This window comes from Jatropha curcas, chromosome 7, assembly GCF_041381405.1.
Source record: "Jatropha curcas cultivar XTBG-Jc1 chromosome 7, XTBG_Jcur_1.0, whole genome shotgun sequence".
NCBI classification, from domain to species: domain Eukaryota; kingdom Viridiplantae; phylum Streptophyta; class Magnoliopsida; order Malpighiales; family Euphorbiaceae; genus Jatropha; species Jatropha curcas.
In genome coordinates this window covers 23,162,968-23,185,753 of record NC_143157.1, presented here as the reverse complement: position 1 = coordinate 23,185,753, position 22,786 = coordinate 23,162,968, and the positions used below count along the sequence as shown (strand labels likewise).

General features: G+C 33.5%; 3 protein-coding genes across 7 annotated transcripts; 1 reads left to right on the top strand and 2 right to left on the bottom strand.

The window, feature by feature from the left end:
- On the bottom strand, positions 1-6,459 carry LOC105632832 (uncharacterized). Of its 4 annotated transcripts, XM_020678881.3 has the most exons (6): positions 6,143-6,459; positions 4,591-5,969; positions 3,128-3,397; positions 1,206-1,355; positions 603-635; positions 1-494 (listed from the first exon to the last, which is right to left on the bottom strand). In XM_020678881.3, the coding sequence occupies exons 2-6, from the start codon at positions 5,959-5,961 to the stop codon at positions 435-437; spliced, it is 1,884 nt and encodes a 627-aa protein (XP_020534540.1). In that variant the 5' UTR covers positions 5,962-5,969; positions 6,143-6,459; the 3' UTR covers positions 1-434. The 4 variants fall into 4 exon arrangements, with proteins under 4 accessions (XP_020534540.1, XP_020534538.1, XP_012070676.1 ...); XM_020678879.3 differs by having other exon boundaries at positions 1-635; positions 6,143-6,458; XM_012215286.4 differs by having other exon boundaries at positions 1-635; positions 4,591-5,929; positions 6,143-6,458.
- A 794-nt stretch (positions 6,460-7,253) lies between these two features.
- Positions 7,254-9,157, top strand: LOC105632831 (putative mannose-1-phosphate guanylyltransferase 2). Its single transcript, XM_012215285.4, has 4 exons — positions 7,254-7,574; positions 7,779-7,841; positions 7,925-8,164; positions 8,320-9,157. The coding sequence occupies exons 1-4, from the start codon at positions 7,464-7,466 to the stop codon at positions 8,971-8,973; spliced, it is 1,068 nt and encodes a 355-aa protein (XP_012070675.1). The 5' UTR covers positions 7,254-7,463; the 3' UTR covers positions 8,974-9,157.
- Positions 9,158-9,638: 481 nt separating this feature from the next.
- UBP14 (ubiquitin-specific protease 14) lies at positions 9,639-22,208 on the bottom strand. Of its 2 annotated transcripts, none has more exons than XM_012215283.4 (20): positions 21,867-22,208; positions 21,044-21,215; positions 20,428-20,540; positions 20,000-20,336; positions 18,680-18,774; positions 16,451-16,584; positions 16,321-16,377; positions 15,929-16,006; positions 15,460-15,514; positions 15,334-15,372; positions 14,792-14,872; positions 13,490-13,688; positions 13,352-13,409; positions 13,155-13,277; positions 12,891-12,979; positions 12,698-12,787; positions 11,736-11,906; positions 11,520-11,641; positions 11,274-11,406; positions 9,639-10,017 (listed from the first exon to the last, which is right to left on the bottom strand). In XM_012215283.4, exons 1-20 carry the CDS (start codon positions 21,960-21,962, stop codon positions 9,839-9,841), a joined length of 2,421 nt encoding a protein of 806 aa, XP_012070673.1. In that variant the 5' UTR covers positions 21,963-22,208; the 3' UTR covers positions 9,639-9,838. The 2 variants fall into 2 exon arrangements, with proteins under 2 accessions (XP_012070673.1, XP_020534537.1); XM_020678878.3 differs by having other exon boundaries at positions 13,352-13,406.
- Positions 22,209-22,786: the final 578 nt, after the last annotated feature.

Here is a 22,786-nt window from a genome sequence, read left to right as displayed (position 1 = left end):
TTACAGCTAAAATGACAAATTAATTATAGCTTTGGATTTGTAAGCTAATTTTACAGCTAAGATCTTACATTTAACTGCATGTATAGGATCTCACTTGAATGTGAGATAATTATACATTACATTAAAACAGATCTAATAATTCCACATCGAGAATGATAGTAGATGGGTTTTTTATTTTGGAACAAACTGAGTTTAAGAACTCTTTGGTTGCAGAGGAGGTGTTTCTCCTCGTAAAATTCAAATTAAACTTCAAAGCCTATGAGCAGAAAAACTGGGAATATTTGGCAAACTCAAAGTTTGCTTTAGTTTTTGCCTAAAACACATGGCAAAAACCCCAAACAACAAATTTAAGAACCGTGAAGAGATAACATGAGAGAAAACCTGGCTTTATTGAAGACATTCAGGATGGATAGTCTCATTGGAAAACATCACTCCTACATGCTTATCAGAGATAAGTTACCAGACTTGGCTTTTGAAAAGTCTCCTCTGCTTTCCTGAAGAAGTTCATGAAAAATATTTCATGGAGCCATAAGTCCCTCAATAGTATAGCACAAAGAGTCTGCATAGTCCACTTTAAATAGCAATGACTGCAATGCACTCACATTATACTCTGGATCCAGCTTCTGTTGCCAACCCTAGATGCACAAGAAAGATGGTAAAACAAAGCTTAAACTCATTCAGATTGATCTTTTTGAATCTAAACAAACATTTACTTTTTAAAGACAGAAATAGAAAAGTAAAAAAATGCATGGAAGCAAATATCCTACACTAGCAATATCCATCACCAAAATAATTTTCAATTTTCCATTTCTTTTTATTTGTCTTCAAGACAAATGGAAGTGTTAGTTAAGCTCCATTCAAACTAAAAATAGTACATCATTTAAAAATTACATTGCCCTTTGCTCCAACACCAACACAATCTATATATAGAAAGGGATACTATGCCTAGTTGACATCATACCGAAGTTATCATGATACAAGACCAAATAATCACACATACACAAAGAAGCAAAATAAATTTAGCCATCTACTATTGCACACAGCAAAATCACAATTAATCTGCTCTTTAAGGAGAGTGATAATTTTACATTGTATATGTATAAAAAATCATTACGGCATGCATATTTCTTGCTAACCTCTTTTAATTAGTTTGATTGACAAAAGAATTTTGAATAGAACACAGTCAGAAGATAAGCTCACATTACCTCAAGAACCAAAGTCGTTACCATCACAATGCAAATATCTCCATCAATGTTTACTTTATGGCGCCTAACATGCTCAAGCAGCTGCTGTATGCACTCAGCAGGATTAACTTCATTTGGGGATCTCCAGGAGTTGTAACAGTTCTCAACTTCCTGTTAAAGCAGCAAACTATTTTTATACAGCTCCATACAGGCCTGTGCTATAGTGCATGCAGACTACAACGAAATAACAGAATGTCTGACACAGGGGTGCCAAATCGAAAGGAACAAACACTTAATTCAGCCAAATAATCAATTAGGTCAGCTCTAGAGTTAACTAGCACTACTGTCCTTGCTGTTTATTCTTCTTCAATCGCTAATAATTCCGTGCCTAAGCTATGCGTGCCAGGCCTCTTGTCCCTTTTTCTTTTTATGCGCAGCCTCATTTATTTTGTGATTTATTAAATTCAACTACTTTCCACCTCACTTTCCTGTCTACTTATTCTACTGTTGATCATTTCAGCTCTCTCCCTTTAATTCTGGTTAATATCCAAAGAATGAATAAAATTTAGTAAGTTCTAACCCAGATTGTGAACTGGTAAAAAATCAAGCAAAAGGTAACAGGATATAGCCGTTAAAGAAGAAGAGGAAAAATGACACAAACAATTGTTAAGGCAGGCACTCCTATTACAGTGGAAATTATGAGTTATAAATGCAAAGAAAATATATTATATATCAATTCAACTCTCAAACAGTTTGCAAAATCTAACCACTCCACCTACTTTATTGCCCCCAACCGTTTCTCATATTCAATTCAAATCAATTAAACATTATCACAAAGTTACACTTTTGACATTAAGTGAATGAAATGTACCAGCTAAAATAAGTGATCTCTACGAGAAAAAGTTGTGTAAGCAGAGCAATATTATGATTTTCTATGAATTCTATTAAAAGCTTAAATTGCCTTCAGAAATTGGTCAACCTCATGTAGCCACTCCAATTGACAAACTTTGGTCTTCCTAAAAAATTCACATCACATACACATAAAAATAAGAAATACAAATCGTACAATTACTTAGTCCAGCCTGAATTAGCAGGCATAAACCCAGCAAAAGATAAGTGAATATGGATAACTTCTTTATATCATATCAAACCCAATCCTAATACGAGCGGACAAAACTGATAGAATCTCTCTGGTCGGTTCATGTTAAGCTGAGATATATATATATGTAGAGTCCTTAATGTAACATACCTGGTAGCTATTATACTGTTAGAACTGTGTTAAACACTGATGTAAACCTTCTGTAAGTGCATTAACCTGACCTTCCAATTTGAAGCACAATTTAAATTTCCTTTACAGTCTCATTCATACATAAAACAGCTGGCAAATACAATTTGGCTACATCAAGGTCACCACAGCATAACTAACAATTCAAACGAGCAAGACACAATATTTTACAATCTTGTAGGCGTGCTCGCATAAATCCACTTCAACATTGACCATTAGGAAAACAAGGGACAGCAAGGGGCAGTTGGTTTGTCACAATTGCCAATAATATCAATCAATAATTTGCAATGCTTACTGTTGGAAAACATAATAGGAAGACTCCGAAACAATCTATTTTCTATGGTAGGGTTTAGATACACAAAAGAAAACTTATAATTTTTCTACGGGTGTTTGAGTGTGACTGCATCATATACTGTGTTTGTGTGCATGTGTGGGTGTTTTTGTGTGCAAATATGATGAAACATTATTGAATGCAGATCCCATAGATTTGATAATTTAAAAATGTTAAAAAATGGGCTTTTGATAAATTGAATGGCAAGCATGTGATGGTCTCTTAAATTGTTTCCCGTGAATCTCATATTACAACAACAATAAGGCCTCATTTGGGTAACAAGACTAGCACATCACCTCCCTACAACAGACAATAGCAAATGCCTACCTCAATGAAAGCCTTAGGATCTGGGCACTTTTGCTGTTTAGATAATCTAAGTATGCACTCTGCAGCTGTTCGACCATCTAGAAGAGCAACAGCCTTAAAGAATTCTATTACATTATGCCGATCTCTTTTAGAAAGTTCAGCTGTCATTCCCACATCAAGGAATATGACTTGTGGTCTTGATCCAAGAAGTTGTTTATGTGATATATTTTCATCTGTTAATCGAACAAGAATATTTCCAGGATGCATGTCTGCATGGATAAAATTATCTATCTGCAAAACAATTGGCATAAACATGAATCAGTTAATCATTTATCTAGCCAGACAGCAATTACAGGTATTTATATTTATAATTTGTAACCAGAGAACATATGAGGATCAAAGGTCATTCATCTAACAAAGAGAAGGGGGAAAAAGAAGAAATAGAACAGGGGCTTCATGTCACATGTGAAGCAGAAAACATGAATCTCATTATTCACCTGGTTCTGCCTCTGTACTTTATAAATGAATGCCTTTTCTGAGAGCGAGAGAACAGAAGAGAAGAGAAGAGAAGGGCAGGACAAAATAAGAACATTAGACAGATCAAGAATTACAAGGCTAATGATATCTCGATCCTCTACAAATGAAGCTCTTTGACTTTGCTAAAGTTGGCCACGGACACAAAAAGGTCTAGGTCCAAAAAAAAAATGCCACATTGATTATCATGGCAAGAATTGATCCACGAATGCTCTGGCATATTTCCAACTAAACACACCAAATTCCAGCAAGCATGTTATATATTCCTCACAAAAATCTTTTAGCGTCCTTTTCTCTTCTAGTACCATAGAAATTAGCAGGTAATGCATGCCTTAGTTTCTCGATTTTGATGGTGTATTCTTTTTTCTTACTTATAATTTGTTGCCTTAAGCTTCATGAAGGCTATACCACTGCGGTGTGTGCAAGCATACAATTGCAGTATGTAGAGATTTACGGGCAATGAATACATATAGGATTTTGTATTAACATGGTTAAAGAAGTTAAATGCAGTATCAGTTTTAACTTGATGTGGAATAACACTTTTCTAGCAGGTAAAAAATGAGAGCGCAGATATGAATGATAAATTATAATAATATGATGAAAGATCAGTCAATGAAAAATGGATATTGAAAATGCTAAAAGGCCAACAATAAAGTATTTAAAGCTGAAAATCATAAGCATAATACAGCATATGCCTCATGGAAAATAATACTCCCTACCTATAAAACCATCAAACACCATTACCATGGATATTCTAAAATAACTGTGGAATCATTGATGTGTTTCAGGACCTATAACCTTAGATTATAGAGTGACTCACTAAAAATAAAAATATATCATAAATCCTGGATCAAGTGGAAAAAGTGCCAAACATTAAAGCTGATCATTAGTATAAGCAGGAAGAGAGAAAAAAAAATAAGAAAAAGAAATGAGAGAATAATATACAGTACCAAAAGCATCTTTAAAAGTGCTTGTGTTCCAATATGTGCAAGGGCACTTCTTATTCTTTTGTCTCCATCAAGTTCATCAACATAGTGCAGGACGCTTTTGCCTTGTTCATAGGTTTCCACAAGAACAGCTGGGTGCACCAGGGGATATAGAGGCCTTGGGAAAGAGACATCCTTCCATTTCCGGAAATTATAGATGAAACGACTCAAATGGGCTGCTTCTCTTGCCAGATCAACTTGAGATATCATGAAAACCGCAAATTGTTGTATACTTTCCTCTAATCTTGACCATTTTAGTGTTGGTATAAGCTTTGAAATTTTGGCTACAAAATTTATTAATACAAAGTCCCTTCTAATTGCTTCTGCAACACTTGGATGTCGAACCTTTACAGCAACTATAATGGGTTCAATCTCCTTACCAGGGTATCTATATTTTAAAGTCGCTCGATGAACTTGAGCAACACTTCCAGATGCTACAGGTTCTTCTTCAAAGTTAGCAAAGATTTCATGCAACTTACGCCCAAATGCTCTTTCAATAGTCATTTTAGTGAAGGAAAAACTATGTGATGGTGCTTTAGCATGAAGTCTTGCAAGTTCAGCACACAGATCTTGGGGAAAAAGATCTGGTCTTGTTGCAGCCCATTGACCCCATTTGATAAATGCTGGTCCTGCTCTTTCAAGTGTAAGCCTAACTACATGAAGCCATGCTTTCCTAAACTCATTGCTAAGAGAATCTGCAAATGGAGCCATAGCTATGCATGGTAAAAACAGAACTGCCAAATAAACAGCTCTAAGTAACAAAATTAGGCCCTCAAAAAGTGATAGCACTAATGCACTCAAATAAACATGATCATCCAGTGCTTGTGAATACATATTATCTCTTATTGCTAAGCTTTCTGCTTCTGCCCACGTTCGATGAGTCCAAGCAAGCTCTCCAATAACAAAGGCAATAACACGTGGAACCACCAAATTTGAACGCACCAAAGCCACACTCACTGCACGAGCCATCCTACTTATTGGAGCTAAAGTTGGTCTATTATACAAACATATTTGAGAAAACCTATTCCAAGCAACTTGAGCATGGTAAGGAATGGCATTACTAGCAGTATATGCACCAAAATTCCTACAGCCACTACAATTCAATAAATTTTGCCTCACTTCAGGTAACAAAAATGGAGAACTCCCTGCAACTGAATGTTTACACCAGAAGTATAATCTCCACATGGTGTAAGGGAATCCAAGCATGTAAGATTCCCCTTTACTATTTACTTGTGAGAAATTAGTCTTTCTGCTAGCGAGAACAGAACGTGTAGTCCATCTAAAATTTTGAAATGCCAAAAATCTGCAGATGTAAATGCCTATCTGTAACTCCATTTTGCATTCTAACAATCCAATAAACAGGAAATTGTAGAACAAAGGAATAAAAAAAAAACTTTAATTAAAAAAAAAAAAGTAAAGAAAACAAATGAAAGATAAAAATTTTCTCGTGTATAACCACAAAGAAAGAAATTAAAAAAAAAAAAAAAAAGGAATTCAGCTGAATAAAATTTTAAACCTTTACATTTGCTGATCTCTTTGACGACGATCGTTGATTGGCTCTAAGCATTTCTTTTAAAGAAAAATTCAAAACGACAAGCCGGCGACGCCGTCGGCCATGGTTCAGCAGCTATGGTGCCTAATAGTAGGAGGGTGGCAAGTCCGTGCTTACATTAAGTGCTAGCGTGTTCAGAGATGTGCCAACAGCTGCAGGATCGAATAATCTGGTTCCCGTCAACTGGTGGAAGTGAGTAACTGGGACAAGAAGACGCTTGGCAATCTGGTGGTCTTTTCGTTCTTGCTTGTCCGACGAACTTGTCGACGACATGTCGCTTCTTTGTAGCTCACGGTCTCCAATTTTAGTGGACCTACTAGAGTTAATCGAAATCAAGCCCAACAAGTAAAACCCAACTGGGCTAAAATATAATGGACTAAGTTTTGTAAATATAAAATGTACTTTTCACTAAAGACGACGTCAGATCTATTGTACTCTTAAAATCAATACTTCCTCCGCTTCACTTTATCAACAATAAATAGGCATTTTTTCTTATTTCAGTATTCATTTAGAACTTTAAAAGTGTATTAATTTTTTTTTCAAATTTACCTATATTTATTAGATATTTTGTAGCAAAATTAAATGTGGAGCTTTTAGTTTTAAGATGGACAATTTAGATATTCTATCATATATTTTAGAAAATCGACGTATTCCAATCATTTTTTTAATTTTGTGAAAAGATCAAATATAACTATTAAAGTGGAATGGAGAAAATATTTTTTTAATATTATACAACCTAGTAACAATCACGTCTACTTGAAATATTTAATAAGTGCAAGTCTATAAATTAAAATGTTTAATAAATTAAAGTAAAAATTGAAAGTGTCATGAAATTTATCATAAAAATGTATTTTATATATTAATCATACTATAATTTTTTCTTTTTGTGAGTATTTTGGTCGCAACTTAATTAAGTTCTCTTCTTCCCAAATGAGTCTAAGAGCGTATTCCTCTCACATAATCTTGGTACATTTAGAAATTTGTAACCAACTGATAATTCTATAAAAATAGCTCAGGTTGGAGTTTTTTCTATCTTAAATATAATAGTCTAAAATCTTATTCTGGTTCATCTAATTCTAATGCCAAATGAATTTGCGGCGCCCAACTTCCAATCTCTCCCTCTCCTTCTCTTTCGCTTTACCTCAACGTGAAAACTGAGTTTATATTAGGAGATGTATTAATTATATATAAATAACTTGTTCTGTGATGCATGAACACATAGCTTGTTTACACTTCAAGCAGGAGAAGAGGAAATAGAATTTAATCATCTCGGTCATCGTCAAGAATGAAAGCTCTCATTCTCGCTGGAGGGTTCGGAACTCATTTAATGCCTTTAACCGTTACTGTACCGAGGGCACTCGTCGAATTTGCAAACAAACCCATTATTCTATATCAGGTTTTTCTCTTCTTTCCTTCTTAAAAGTTCTTTCTTTCTTGCTTTATCTGTAAAAATGCCCTTAATTTCCTCTCTTTTCTTGGTGGATTATAAATTATAATTGCCTTTAATATTTTGAACCAGCTCAAAATACCTTAGTTATGTGCTTTTAAGAGGAAGCGATCCTGGCAAGTAAAATTTCTGTTGTTTTTTATTTTCAAACAGATTGAAGCATTGAAAGGTGTGGGAGTAAGTGAAGTGGTTTTGGCAATCAATTACAAACAAGAGGTAACCCTCAAGGATATTTGGTAATTGGAAATGTATTTGCTTGAATTTAGCTTCAGGTTTTAATGTTGGATTTCAAAATGCAGGTTATTCTTGAATTTTTGAAGGAGCATGAGAAAAAGCTTGGAATTAAGATCACTTGTTCTCAGGAGACAAAGCCACTGGGCACAGCTGGTTCATTGGCTTTAGCTAAAGATAAACTTATAGATGGTACTGGTGAACCCTTTTTTGTTCTGAATTCAGATGTCATAAGTGAGTATCCCCTAATGGAAATGATTGAATTTCACAAGGGCCATGGTGGACAAGCTTCAATTATGGTAACTGAGGTAATTTACATATTATTCTAATTTTAAGTAAAAAAGAAACATTGTATTGTAAACCCATAACAAGATTCGACATCTATTTCCATTTACAAATTGAACTAGACTCCCATTATCTTTCTCTGTATGCTAAAATTAATGACATCCTTTTTATGCAAAAGGTGATTGATCCATCAAAATATGGTGTTGTGGTTATACGAGAAGCTACAGGGATGGTGCAAGAATTTGCTGAGAAACCATCAACATTTTCCAGAAATAAAATCAATGCTGGAATCTACTTGTTGAATCCATCTATTCTTGATCAAATTGAACTCAAGGCTACCTCAATTGAAAAGGAAGTTTTTCCAAGAATTGCAGAAGACAAAAAACTGTTTGCAATGTCCTTGCCTGGATTTTGGATGGATATTGGACAGCCAAGAGATTACATTGCAGGCCAAAGACTATACCTGCAATTCTTGCAGCAAAATTCCTCTGCAAAATTGGCCACAGGACCTAAAATTGTTGGAAATGTTCTGATAGATGAAAGTGCAGTAATAGAAGATGGATCGCTAATCGGCCCAAATGTAGTGATTGGTCCAGATTGCAAAATAGAGTCAGGCGTTAGTCTTTCATTTTGTACTTTACTGAGAGGAGTTCATATCAAGAAAGATGCTTTTATCTGCAGTAGCATTATGGGATGGAATTCATCTGTAGGAAGAGGCGCCCGGTTGCAGAACATGACAATATTAGGAGAAAAGGCAAAGGTTTGCGATGAAGTTTTCAGTAATGGAGCTGTTTTGCAGCCTCATGAAGAAATGAAGTCTAGCATTTTCTAGCTGGAGATTTGATTTGACATGGAAAGTGAAATACTTCCAAGTTATGTTTTTAAATTCTGATGAGCGGTTTGTGTTGGTAGTGACACTGCCATGTGAATTGTTTTTATGCTTTATATGCAAAACTGGATAAGATCAATGCTGTGTTAATTTTTTTTTATTAAAAAAGACTTGATCTTTATATTAATCATATGCTTATCTGAATATTTGCAAATAATGAGAACGAAAAATATTTCTCAATCTACAATTCTTATTATTAATAAATTTTCAAAAAATAAAAAAAAAATGTGATGTTTATGGAAGTGAAATATTTTTGCAAATTTTAACAAATCCATTATAACATAACCCCTCAAAACCTCAACATGTTATTTATAAAGTAAATTAAATTAATACTTCTCTAATATATCAATCAATAAATATTTATAAAGCAAAAAAACAATAGAAAATCCAAAAATAATAATAATAATAAAATTATTAAAATAGATAGAAAAAAATAACACAAGCGCATATAAATTATTTTATAAAAACCTAAGCAATGTAATAGAAATTCTAAAGAGAGGGTAAAAATCCCTATTAACTTATTCTAAAATCAATTAATAATTCCATAACATAATTACTATTGAATAGGAAATAAAAATGCACATGCAATGTAAGAGAGGGGAAGACACTTTGTCAGTTTAATTAATACTTTTTTATTTTAACAAAATATAAATGAAACAGGAATTCAAATATCAAGCCAATAAATTGACAACTACTAACTACAGTAACCCTTGATAAAATCCTGAACACACTGCTTTAGACCTCAAAATCCTTTTTTTTTTTTTTCTTTTTTTCCCTAACTAACAAAAGTTAAGTTGAACAAGTCTAACTAACTGTCAAGCCTTTCAAAAAAGTATAGATACCCCATATCTTTGGGAGGGTTTACAGAAGCCCCGACCTTGTTGTCGTTGAAAATAGTCCATCTGCCATCTTTAAATACATGCGCAACATAATGCCCGCATTGCGTAGAGGTTCCAATGTGGCTCACTATTCCGAAAAGCCTGTATCCTGCATAAAGGTATACAACCAACATTTTAATTCGGATATCTTGAACTAATTAGGTCAGCTATATGAAACTTTTGTTTCCAGTATCTACTCTGATCAAATTAATAGCAACACAAAAGCAAAGTATAAAACTAGAAAAAAAATTTTGAAATTCCTGTTATGGAAAAAATTTTTTGGAAGGGAAACTTTTAAATCATTTAATATTTTAATAAATAAGATAAAGCATAAAAAACAGATGGCAGCAACTAACTAGGGAGCTGTTATCACAAGTAGCAAAATTATCATATGGAGGTACGTAATTTACAATTTGAAGAAACAGAATCGCATAAATAAAAGAAGTCATAATTGTTCAATAACTAGAAAATTTTTAGTTTGTGTATTAAAGGTAAGGAAAAATTGCCCCAATGGGCAACTTTGAGCTTTATTTTCCTACAGTTTTTGTATTTTCTTGTTTTGCCTTTGTGTAGAACCAGGCAATGAAACATTAGTTCCAGAAACAAAAGGGAATGGAATAACATTAAAGAGAACCAACAGATCAAAGAGTTTTTATGAATGAGAAAAAAAAAAGGATTCTATTTTAATACATGGGATGAGAAATACTATGCAATTTTTTGCGTTTAGATATTATAAAAAGATTAGGAAAACCAGATTTCACAAATTCGAATCCCAGCTGGGTTTATGGGAAAGGGAACTCTACACTCCATTGCATAATTCATTTCAATTCCAATGTACCGACAGAAAAACACGAAAGGAACAACAAAGAATAACAAATCCCAGCAGGAATACAAAACTTGCCTTATAAAACAATAAAACAAAACAGTTCAAAATAATACCATAAAAAACTTTCCCCAAAAAAAGTACTGCTAAAATTTTTAACCAGCAAATTCCCACATTGCATCTAATTAACATCATATTTGAAGGCAAAAATGAACTAGAACTCGATAATGTTTCAAAAAATTATTGTTGCAATCCTTATAATAGCGTCTAACAGCCAACTGTATAGTTATAAATTAATTTCAAAAAATTATTGTTGCAATACTTATAATAGCAACAAGTAGCCAACTGTACAGTTATGCATTGCTTATAGCCTGCTTAATCCTAGTTGAGGCCATCAGAAACTTCAGGGAAAAGAAAACAACACAACTAAACCGCAAGGAAATAAATATAATCATAATAAAAGCAGCAAACAAAAGCACAAAGATGATGAAAACACAATGTTAGCAAAACAGCATAATCAAAACAAGGGGCAAAAGACTTACTCCCTCCTCCATCAGGCAGTCCAGCATCATCCGGGTTAGGTAAGTTACTAGATGTGGTGGCATCCATATCAGATGAGACAGAAGCATCGGGATTGCTGAATATCCAATCTGTTGCTTTCTCAATGTCCCCACCCTGTGGAATTCACGCATTCAAAAAATGGTTAAAAATATTACCCCTAATTATAGCACAACATAGTCGTTAGTCACTTTATTCCCAAGAGAATGATAAGTAATAGAATATCTTACCGATGCCTTTAGCGCTTTCCGAGCTAATTCTTCTTGAAAGCCAAACGAAATCAAAGTATCAACTTTCGATTGGTCAACAACTTCAGTACCTAGTACCCCTTGAGAAATCGGAACATCTATATCTGCAGGAGAACGTGCTCATATTAATTATCACAAGACAATATTTGTTTTCACATAAATAAAATCTCTTGTGAGAGCAATACTATTCTTAAATACCTGGATCATCCATGTGAGAAAGTAACCAATTCATTGCCTCTTCTACTCCAGTGTTCAAGGTATTTATAGCAGCTTTCTGACAGTGAAGATAGTTGAATCCCATTGAGACAAGCTGGGAAACAATATCCTCATTGGCCACAAGCTGCTTTGATTCTACCTCATCACTAGGGTCTGCATAGTACATATATAACCAAAAAAAAAAGAATATCAAGTGAAATCCATTCTCAAAAGGAATAGAGATTGGAGAAGAATGTATAACAACGATTAAAGGGATCATGTTCAAGTGCATAAAATGTACACATAAAGACAATGCCTAAATAGTGTACAAGAATTCAGCGATTCATATAATTATATTATTGCGAAAATGAAAAATCATAAGCAGATATTCAAAAGAAGCAAATTGTAAATATCTGCCTTGAGCTTTAAAGACAAAGCATCACCCTGTTCGATGGTCCACCTACTCAATCCTGCAAGCAAACTCCTGCCAGGAAAAAACTACCTTGAAAGGTGTAACTTCCACTCCTAAAGAACCAGTGCACCTGAGGAAAAACTCTCATTTCCCCAGAGCACAAACACCGACAAGACTGCACCACGGGCAGATAACTTACCGATGTCAATTAATGAAAAGGTCCTATCAACACAGATGGTACATGTTGTGAGCACAGATTTGATTGGATAACGGTAAAAGAGATGTGGTACAAGAGGCAGTGCAGAACAAGGCTATTAAAAGGAGTATATTGCAATCATATGAAATGAAAGAAAATCAATGTCACATTCTATATGTCAACTGTCAAGCACAATGTTTGCTGCATAGACAATCCTGTCCTCGCTTAATGTTACGGTTTATACTATGACTGGATTATCACAGAAAACATAAAAATAGAACTAACATGTTTTCTTTAACTATTTCATATAGAAAATAATAACAAAGGAATACTGGAATTCTAGAACAGAACACTTACCACCCTCTGGCAACAACTGCTCTCCTGGTTGAAGGCCCCTGCTTCGCATGTGACTGATATCTATGATATCAGGAACATCTATATAGACGTCTGGATAAGAAAATGCAATGAAAAAGAATAGTTACTCACTATAGCATCAATTTAGAACAAAAATGAACTGGAGGAAAACTAATGTTGCCAATGAAAATTTTACCAAGCTTTTTCGGCACCCAGCCCTCCTCCATGACAAATTTACGCATGTGCAACACCAAATAATCAGGGAATGAAGTTAGACCAGCAGTCCTGCAGAAAGTTAAATTTACATCAGTGTGAACACTCTTATTGCATGAGTTTTCTATATTGTAACATTTAAGCTCCATCAAAGTAGCTCTTTTATGCTTTTTATTACTGCATTTACAATAGAAAGACGACAGAGAGAGAGAGAGAGAGAGAGCTAATTAACCAAATGGAGTCTTACTTTTGGGCTGTTGTCTTAGCTTTCAACGCACTGCTATAAAAATCTTGTATCTGCTCTGGAGCTGAAAAGCTAGCTAGGCATGCCTCCAGAGGTACTCTTGGGCGTACAATTTCCACACTGGATCTGTTAGAAGAAAATAAATTAAAAGGAAAAATTCTGACAAATAGGATAGGACAAAAGAAAAACATTTGACTTACGCGTTTTTCCCCTCTGAAACGTCTCCCACCTTCACTTTTTGGAAGGCTTCAAGTTCTTCTAGAATTCCCAAATAGTTAAATCAATATATAAAATTCCACTAAAGAAAAAAAAAAAAAAGAATGAACATGGGAATCTACCTTTATTTGTAGCTTCATGTAATGGAATATTCAAAGAAAGAATATAGTCAAGCCTTCTATTATAAGCAACCTTTCCAGATGAACATAATATTCGCTCCTCAATACCAAACTTGAAACTCCTTGAGGGATCTAATGTGGGCTTCCCACCATTAGCCCGTTCAACTTGGTCAAGAAAATGTAGGAAAAACTCCAATGCATCCTACACAAAAGTTTATGTCAAATATATTTCAAAGCAGTTCCTTGAGGCAAGAACAACTGTATGTTATGTTTCCCTACCCAACTAATGCCTTTGCAACTTGTGCCATAACAATAGTCATATTTGCTCACTAATGGTACCATCTACTAGTGCTGACCAAAAATGCAGTCAACCCTATTCACCTATTTGACCCAATTGCATTTGACCCGAATTTGTTGGGTTCATATAATCATGGTCCATTTCAACCAAAAAAAAAACTAAAAACACTCACTGATTAGTTCAGTTGACATCGGTACATTTTATAATCAAGAGTCACAAATAACACGACACTGCCTAATTTACTTTCTTATAAAAAACAGTTTCTACATTCCCCATCTATCTCTGCATGTTTTTTCAATTACTTCATCCCTATTCAGCCCGCTTACTATGCCTCGACTTAAAAGCACCATCAATCTCTTCTCTCTTATCCTGCTACTTAATAAGATGTATTTATAGTAGCGAGTATTTGCAAAAGAGATATGATCAACGTGAACCAAACCTGGAAAAATATATTTTTGAAGTACTTAGATTCATGAGGTTCTTTTCTATTTCTATGAACTTATGTCATGCATGGTTGTACTGAAATTTGAGTTTTTTTTTTTTTTAATTTTAAAGTTCAGCACGTTATTGCAATTTGGGTATATAATAATAATAAATAAATAAATCTGACTACCAAAGGGTGTCTGCAGGTTTAACTCCTTTTTTTTTCTAGGAGATATAGAATAACAGAAAATTACTTGTTCAACTTCTCTTCTTTTTTTACTTAATCCAAACTAGGCATAAATATAATGTCACCATAAAGCCAATAAACAATTAGAGTATACTATAAGTCGTGTATTCTTCTTATTTTTATTTGCTGAAAAATGTAAAAGAAATTATGTTCCGACCACACAAAATAAATAATAAATAAATAAACTTAAAGCTTAGCAACTTCCATGTTGATTAAGGAAATTGTTTTTAGACATTTTAATCATTCTAATCTTACTTATAAATGTGATTCACAATATGCCAACAACCAAATTATGAGGTTTTGTGCAAATAATAGTTCTATATCCTATTGAATGTACCTGTTGCCTCATAGAAGAAAACTCAGGATGGCTGGCAGCTATGACTGACTTGAACATACGAGGAGGTATCCCTTCTTGTTTCTAATATTTGCAGAAAATGGACAAAATAAAAAATGGTGAGACATCACATTAAAAAAATAAGAAAAGCATACATGACAGAAACTGAAGTGTAATGACATGAAACTTCTAGACATATTTAAGTAACAAGCATAACACACTAATACACGAAATAGAGACAATATATGAAATATTATTGTTCAATAGAAAACCCCATATGCTTATTTAAAAATCTCCAAGAACAGGCCTTAGATGCTACCTCTACCAAAATTATATAAGAAAAATCAATAAAAAAATTTCCACAAGGAAAATTTCCTTGGAAAAAGTTAGTTTTGCCCCCCACCCAAAAATTTGAAAAATTATATTTTGCCCCCTCTTTCTTTTTCTCCTTTCTTTTCCACCAAAAGTTTAGTTTCTAGTTCCACCCCTGTCCAAGAATAAATCACAGCCAGTAACTGGAAGAAAAGTTCAGACAGAAAGCTTACAGATATTCCTGACGTTAGACTATTTGCATTATCACCTTTCTGGATGATTAAGAAGAGCTAATTAGGAAGAGGAAGAAAAGAAAAGACAAAGTCATACAGGATAACTTATTGTTCCATTTTTCATACCTCCAGTGCTGGAACTGAGTATTTACCAGATAGCACGCCATGTGCCAGCTTGGTTCTGTCATTTCAAAACAAGACATGAGGATATACATGATTAATGGAAATAAGCAATTCAATTACCCTGAAAACTAAATTATAAAGTTTTTTGCAATAGAAGTGGATGATTTAGTATATTAAGTCACTAAAAGGAAAAATAAATCAGTAAAAAAATAAATAAATAAAAGAATAAGAATAGAAAAGCTACCAGCACAGAAACAAATGAGCAAATATGGTTGACGGATGGGGGAAGGAAGAAAACCATATTGTACAAAATTAGACAATGCTGATATATCAATATAATTTAATCTTGGTCATAGAATGACAGATTTATAGTGTTGAATTAGATTCGCAGTTAACAAACTAATGATGTAATTATTCAGCTAAGCAGACTCTGCGAGAAACATTAGGCATTATAAGAGTGCAAATTACTTACAACTGCATATTCAAGTCCACAGTTGGGTCAGCAGGAGCCATCTCAAATGCCGTTTTTAAGCTCTGGTTCATGTAGTATCTGATAACATAATCACACCAAGCAATAAGCAGATATAAATACAGCATGGACTAATAGCAAAATAAGCCAGAAACTGATAATGACATCATTTCAAACTTAGCAATTTTAGCCCCTAAGTTTTGCTAATGACTCATTACTTTTGATTATACAAAAATTATGAATTACTTTTGATTATACAAAAATTATTAATTGCTTCTGATTATACAAAAATTATGAACTGTTCACCACAATTTAGTCCGTGATGTTTTAAATTATATTGCCCTTTAGTCCCTAAATTATTGAATATATAGACATATGCATAAAAGGGAACTGACCGTGTACAGAAGGAACGTGTTGAGAACACAACTTGCATTGTTGCTGCCATGTAGCAACTGTAAGAAAGCAAAATTAGCAACATAAAATGAAAATACTGCTCAAAATCTATAAAGACAATGTTGAAGTTACCTGTTACCAAGATTCACTAGTCCTGTATAACCTGGTCCAAAAATTGGTTCCAATTCCTCTCCACTTTCTTGGATACGGTTCCAATCAAAGTTGAAATTTTGGTCAAGTTCCCTTTCAGCAGTTGTCATTTCAGTCTGAAAACAAGAACATCATGACAATTTTTCAGTCAAACCTGAACAATGGTCTGATGGGTCAGTATGGAAACAATTGATGTTCAAAGGCCATTGAAAGGAGGGAAAAGAAAAGTTTAGAAATTTTATAAGTCTATCTTACAATTTTTAGATAACTCTAAAGTAAGTTATAAAAAAAAAAAAAATCAATATTTTTTGTATTTAATTTGTATTTCTTTCAGATTTTTAACTTTCACTTGTATACTTCAAAACCCAATGTCCGCTTCACCAAGTGCAAGGCCTATTACAAGAATATTTTTTTTAGTGGGGCGATAACTCTGAAAAGACAGATTTCCCATCTTTTCTTTAATCTCTGGCGAAATACGAATCCTACTTCCACCCCTAAACCCAAGCCTATTAATCAGAAAAATGCCCAGATGATGTCAAAGTGTAATAGAAACCAGCTAGCCCAATACTAGGGTTTTTAAGATTTCGAAAGGCTGATGCCAACATAACACATTAGCCTATTTTCAAGAACAGTCTAACAAAATTGTGAAACATCATTGAAGGGTAAGACATCAGGTGGTCAAGTTACAAGTGTAGTTCTAGACTAATCATACACAAACAGAAATTGCCAAGCACCTCTTGGATTGATCACAGAACCTACACTCACAAAATACAAGTCGGTATGAGATCCTGAATTCAAACTCAAGCGTGATATGGAACTATGGGAAAATGACTGCAAACATTTTGCATATGCTCAAAACTACAACAATCAATATATATATATATATATATATATATATATATATATCAAACCATTGATTGCTTTGCTCCGATATTTTCAACTTCTGATGAATTATTTCTATGAAAAGTCAGAATGAATTTCACTCATGATTTCCTCTGATGTTATACTTGTATTCATTGCCATATGTCATTATCCAAACATCAAGAACTATACACATGCAAAGATGACAACTGTCAGGCACATTTACGTCATATATAGGTTTTGACATGAGCTTCAATATAACAACAACAAATGACTGTGAAGACTAGCTCTGAGGAACATAAGAATCAGTTTTAAACATGTTAGCAAGAACACAATCCAAACCATTCTAGGTATCAAAATGAGAAGCCTTCTAGATCGTTGTGCATTTAGCAGATACCAAACAAAGGGAACTAACTGCAGTTGTTCAATGGTCAATCTTTATTCTGATTTTAAAAACAAAACTGCTGATTAAACAGCAATAGGATCACAAAATATGCAAGAATTTGGCAGGGATAATGATTAGCACCAAGGAACATAAGAGAGATATAGAGTAAACAATCAGCTGAAACACCACAAAAGAACTGATAACAAAGGAGTCATCTACCAAATATAATTGCTTTTAATATAAATTTGACACCAATTTTCCTTTTCAGGATGCCATGCATTGATAAGAATTTCTTGAGACTAATCAAGTAAAATCCCCACTGAAGAGTATGAGGATTGAAATTTTATATCATTATCTTGCAATAAACCATTTATTGCATGTTTACAGGCATGAAAACACTTTATATTTATGAGGTGCCTCCCCACTACAAAGCCCTGCATATAACCTTAATAATATTGAGGCAGAGGAGGGCACTGCCCCCTACCCTTACCCCACCCCCCACCCCAATCTCCACCAGTACATACATAGTAATAGTATATCTGCATTATAGAAAAGCTCTTTCATCTTTCAAATCAAACCTTTATGCCCATATATCCATAAACATTTTACCAGTTGAATAAACCAATTCAATCATGTAAGATTAACATTTAGAAAAAGACACTGTTTTTCAGCTACAAAACTCACACCAATAACTTTGAAAAATAATTGAAAACAAAGGTGAGACCTTTTTTTCTTTTTTTTTTTTTTTTTTTTTGCTCATTTGTTGTTGACATTGAAACCCAAGATCCAACAGTACTTAGGATTGAGTGAAAACACAAGGACCAGAACAATAAATTAATTGCATTTCTGAGGACTTATGTGTGTGTGTGTGTGTGTGTGTGTGTGTGTGTGTGTGTTTGACACAGCAAATGTTAAGTTTAATATACACTACAATATAAACAGACATCCACAAAGAGGTAACTGACCTTCTGTAACGATGAGAAATCAATGCCAAAAAATGCCAGATGCTGTGCTAAAAGTGGATCCAAAACACTCTCATCCTCGGGATAAGAGAAAACGTCTGAGCTGCCACAATATGTATAACATAGTAAGTTCCAAGAAAATGTAATAACAGATCCCAAATTTGAAGTAAACAACTGGCAGGGAATGGACTATTCAAATATTAAAGGCTTGTTCAATTTCTAATTCTTGAAATTGGAAAAGATCGTACATACATAAGAGCATATCAAAATGGGATAGCAATCAAACTTCCAGGATTTAATCTCAATCTCAACATAGCCAATCACAGAACCCTAATTATATTGTGTATTTCCTCATTGAATTCATAAGTTTCACGTGCTTTTCTCTATGTTAAAGAAGAGTGTTCTCCTCCTAATAGATACAATGATCATAATACAAGAAAAATCAATAATTCTATTTCTTTAATAGTTTCATTTTGCTAGTTAAGCAAAACAACCAAACACTCATATTAATGGTTTAGCCGCTCTACTCAGTCATCATTATCTGCTAGATACCTATCAAGTAATTCTTAAGATTATTGACTGTATAACATTTTATTTCCTTCTTTCAAATAATAGAAGGCAAAATAACTACTAAGCAGCGGGGCAACAGCGAGCCCTTTACATGGAGAACTATACAAGATTTTTGCAGAGGCAAATGAATTATTCAAAAGGGCAAAACAAAGTCATGGTTTCTCGAAGACGAAGGAAGAAAATTTATATGCTGGAAAGTGTTTTGAATTGGTCAACATATATTGAAAAGATTACCATTTTACCAAAATCTAAATCTATTGATAACTTCAGTAGGAATATATAAAAAGGTGAAGTGCCATTCACTTTTCTTAGATTGTAACACACAGAGCATTATAATCACTTTGTCTAGTTGATCGGATGATGGAGGATCAGATCATAGACCATCATGAAATTCAATGACTTTTGACAACTATTTACAAAATTTAAAGATGCATAAGCATATTTGCATCTAAAGTACGGTTCACTATCAACCCTTCTTTTACCGATACACTGAATAAATTCTAGCATAAGCAGTTACCTATGGTCTTTACTTTTTAATCAATTCTCCAGTACAACTACTTCAACCACCAAAAAAAACGTAAACATTGGAGTTAAGTTACATCATTAAGAAAATACATCATATTTTTACAACGATGGCAACAAAAAAGCAATGTAGTATGTGCATGAAAATTAATATTCGAAAAAAAAAAATTCACTTTTAGCAAGCATTAAATAAAAAAAAAATCACTCCTTCCTGAGATAAGGTGACATTACCTGCTGCTTCTAAATCAGCAGTAATTGTCCCAAGTTTTACAGCAAGAGGGTAACTTGTCTCCTTGTAATGTTCAATGGCATGATTGTTTCCGCCGCTTCCATCCCAATTTCTTCGACCACAAAGGATCGTTCCATCACTAAGATTCAACCACAAATTTTCTCTTTTCTCACACTTCGCACATTTCCATCCAGATGGAGGAACAATAACACCATTGTCAATTTGTGGTAAATTCATTGCATATGCACTAATTTGCTTTTTATCAGCTGTCCAAGCAGCAAGCTGTTCTTTCCGTTCTGCACTTTCTGCCATTAAGATGGCATCAACTGCCAGCCTTACCTATTCATGTTGAATTCTTCCATTAGGCAATGAACTTTTTCCCATTTTAAAATTTTAAAACAAAATAAAGAAAAGAATAAATGTTATTAACCTTCTCAGGCAAATCTACAGAAGGAAATGGAAAAGTAACATAATCAGGCAATATGACTATGCTGTAAATTTCTTCATATTCAGGTTCATTGTTGTCAAATCCCCCTTCAACACCTATAAAACAGAACATACAAGTTAAAAGTATTTCTCTCTAGTAGGATGTAAATAATTAGAAAAGAGAGGTAAAAAATAGGCCGGGGAATATACATATGCAAAAATGACAGCACTTTTTTTTTTTTTTTTTTTGGGGGGGTTGTGTGTGGGAGGTTGTTGTCTTGCAGCAAGAAGGGAGTAAGAGAGGGTGTCGCAATAGTGACAGTCATTCCATATGCATGGAGGAACCCAGTGAACCCAAAAAACCGAGGTCATTGAATGTGACCTTTTCACATAAACAACTCTAACATAATCATTTGCTAACATGCGGGAAAACCAAACTCAAGCAATCAATCTAAGCAAGCATTTTTCACCACATATTGTTTCATCCACAATTTCCAACAACTAAAAAAGTAAATAGATACAAAATGTTGAGAAACAAAAATCAAACACTACCATAAATATTAAAGATGTCAAAAAACTTATCAAGACATAAGCAAAGACCATATCCGATATTTAAATACCTATAGCCAACAAAGTTGGTTTTTTTGAAGGCCTGTCCTCAGGAACCAACTTTCTTGTTTGCTTTATGTGCAAATAAACTGCATCACCAGTCTTCTCATAGTTCCAACCCACAGAGTCTTTCCCGAATGCAAGAAATGTGTTCATGTCAACATATAATCCACCTTCAGATCTCTGCAAGTAATTATATAACACCAGAAGGTGCATAGAGTCAGAGATTACAGCACAAGAAAGTAAATGCACTTAAAATAGACCAAGATAGAAATAAATTAGCAAGGAAATCAGCAATTTTCGCTGGTTTTCTTTGGACATATCAGAAAGCTAGCTATAACTCAAATTCAACCAGTGTAACTACAATTTTCTCAAATCAAACAATATACATATGCATTATAATAGCTTCGTTCCCAGTATCCTCCCACAAAATTTGATACATAACAACAGTATAAAAGTAGCAAATAACGGCGCCAAAACAATGGCCTCTACTTAGCTCTAGTGAAACTTTAACTAACAAAATAGAGAACTAAAATTACGAACTTTATTGCTTGTTACAAAGCTTAAAAAAATATTACGAGTTTTTACCTGCATTTAACAACACTATCAAACCACATTATTCAACAAACAAAAAGTATTAAACTTTTGCTTCACCTTAATTTTCTAAATCAAACCCAGAAATCAAAACAAAAATTTCAATTACACTGAAGCAATAGATTTGCGAGCCAAATAAAAGTTGAAAATTTTCCAACATACTTTCCTCTTCACAGACACTGTCTCGAGAACCAAACAGAAAATTTAAATTTAAAAAAAAAAAAAAGGTAGGGAAATTACTGGAGTATCGAATGAGATGCAGCATTCGTCCTTGTAGATGCGATTGGTGGGTTCGGGGATTCGAACCCGAGAGAGATTGGATCGGAGCAACTCCATACTATATAGGTATATCACTGCAAGCACCGATAAGGGTTTTTTAAATTCTGGTTCTCTTTCTTGAGTTTGGAGAGACAAAGAGAAGGGTTTATAGAAAGAGAGGAGAATTTATGCCTTGCCCAAAGTGAATGCAAAGTCTGATACTTTGGTTTGATTAAATTAAAAGATAGATAAAGGCGTCGAGAGGAGAGGACTGAGGAGGAGGCAAAGAAAGAAGTCTTTTGTGTTTCAAGGTCTAAGGTGTAAAGAAAATTTTATTCTTCATACATATATATTAAAAATTTTAAGTATTAAAATATTTTTTTAAGGATAATGAAAATAATTAATTTTAAGACAATATATAGGATAGTTAATTTTAATTACGCTTACTCCAGAATCTCATAATATGTCCCTCTTTTTCTTTCAATTTTTTATTTTTTTATTAAATAAAATTTTAAATGTATTTACATCACATCCATAATATATGTGAATTTGATGTTCTTGAAATACTTTTTATTAAATATGATAAAATTTCGCATTCTAGAAGGCAACAATGGTTACAAAAACTCTATATTGCATTGAGTTTAGAATTATTTTTCTGTTTTGCTTTTCTTTTATTATTTGTTTTTTCCTAGATTGAATTAGAAAAACCATAATACGAGAAAAGGTAAAATAATTTATTAAACTTTAATCCTTTATTTGGAATAAATAAATTCTATAAAATTTTGTAGAATTCATCTATAAAGCTGAATTTGTGTGTTTGCTATGGAAAAGAAAAAGAAAAATTAAATTTTATGAATTTATATATAACTAAATCAAATTCTACTAAAAAATATAAAATTTTC

Excerpts from the sequence above, each read along its gene's own strand:
- LOC105632831 (XM_012215285.4), top strand. The coding sequence starts at position 7,464 with ATGAAAGCTCTCATTCTCGCTGGAGGGTTCGGAACTCATTTAATGCCT. Across the intron at positions 7,575-7,778 it reads AACCCATTATTCTATATCAG|ATTGAAGCATTGAAAGGTGT; the intron begins GTTTTTCTCTTC and ends ATTTTCAAACAG. Across the intron at positions 7,842-7,924 it reads CAATCAATTACAAACAAGAG|GTTATTCTTGAATTTTTGAA; the intron begins GTAACCCTCAAG and ends TTCAAAATGCAG.
- LOC105632832 (XM_020678879.3), bottom strand. The coding sequence starts at position 5,961 with ATGGAGTTACAGATAGGCATTTACATCTGCAGATTTTTGGCATTTCAA. Across the intron at positions 1,356-3,127 it reads ATCCTAAGGCTTTCATTGAG|GAAGTTGAGAACTGTTACAA; the intron begins GTAGGCATTTGC and ends CTGCTTTAACAG. Across the intron at positions 636-1,205 it reads TAACGACTTTGGTTCTTGAG|GGTTGGCAACAGAAGCTGGA; the intron begins GTAATGTGAGCT and ends TTGTGCATCTAG.
- UBP14 (XM_012215283.4), bottom strand. The coding sequence starts at position 21,962 with ATGGAGTTGCTCCGATCCAATCTCTCTCGGGTTCGAATCCCCGAACCC. Across the intron at positions 20,541-21,043 it reads ACCAACTTTGTTGGCTATAG|GTGTTGAAGGGGGATTTGAC; the intron begins GTATTTAAATAT and ends TCTGTTTTATAG. Across the intron at positions 20,337-20,427 it reads CTGTAGATTTGCCTGAGAAG|GTAAGGCTGGCAGTTGATGC; the intron begins GTTAATAACATT and ends CAACATGAATAG.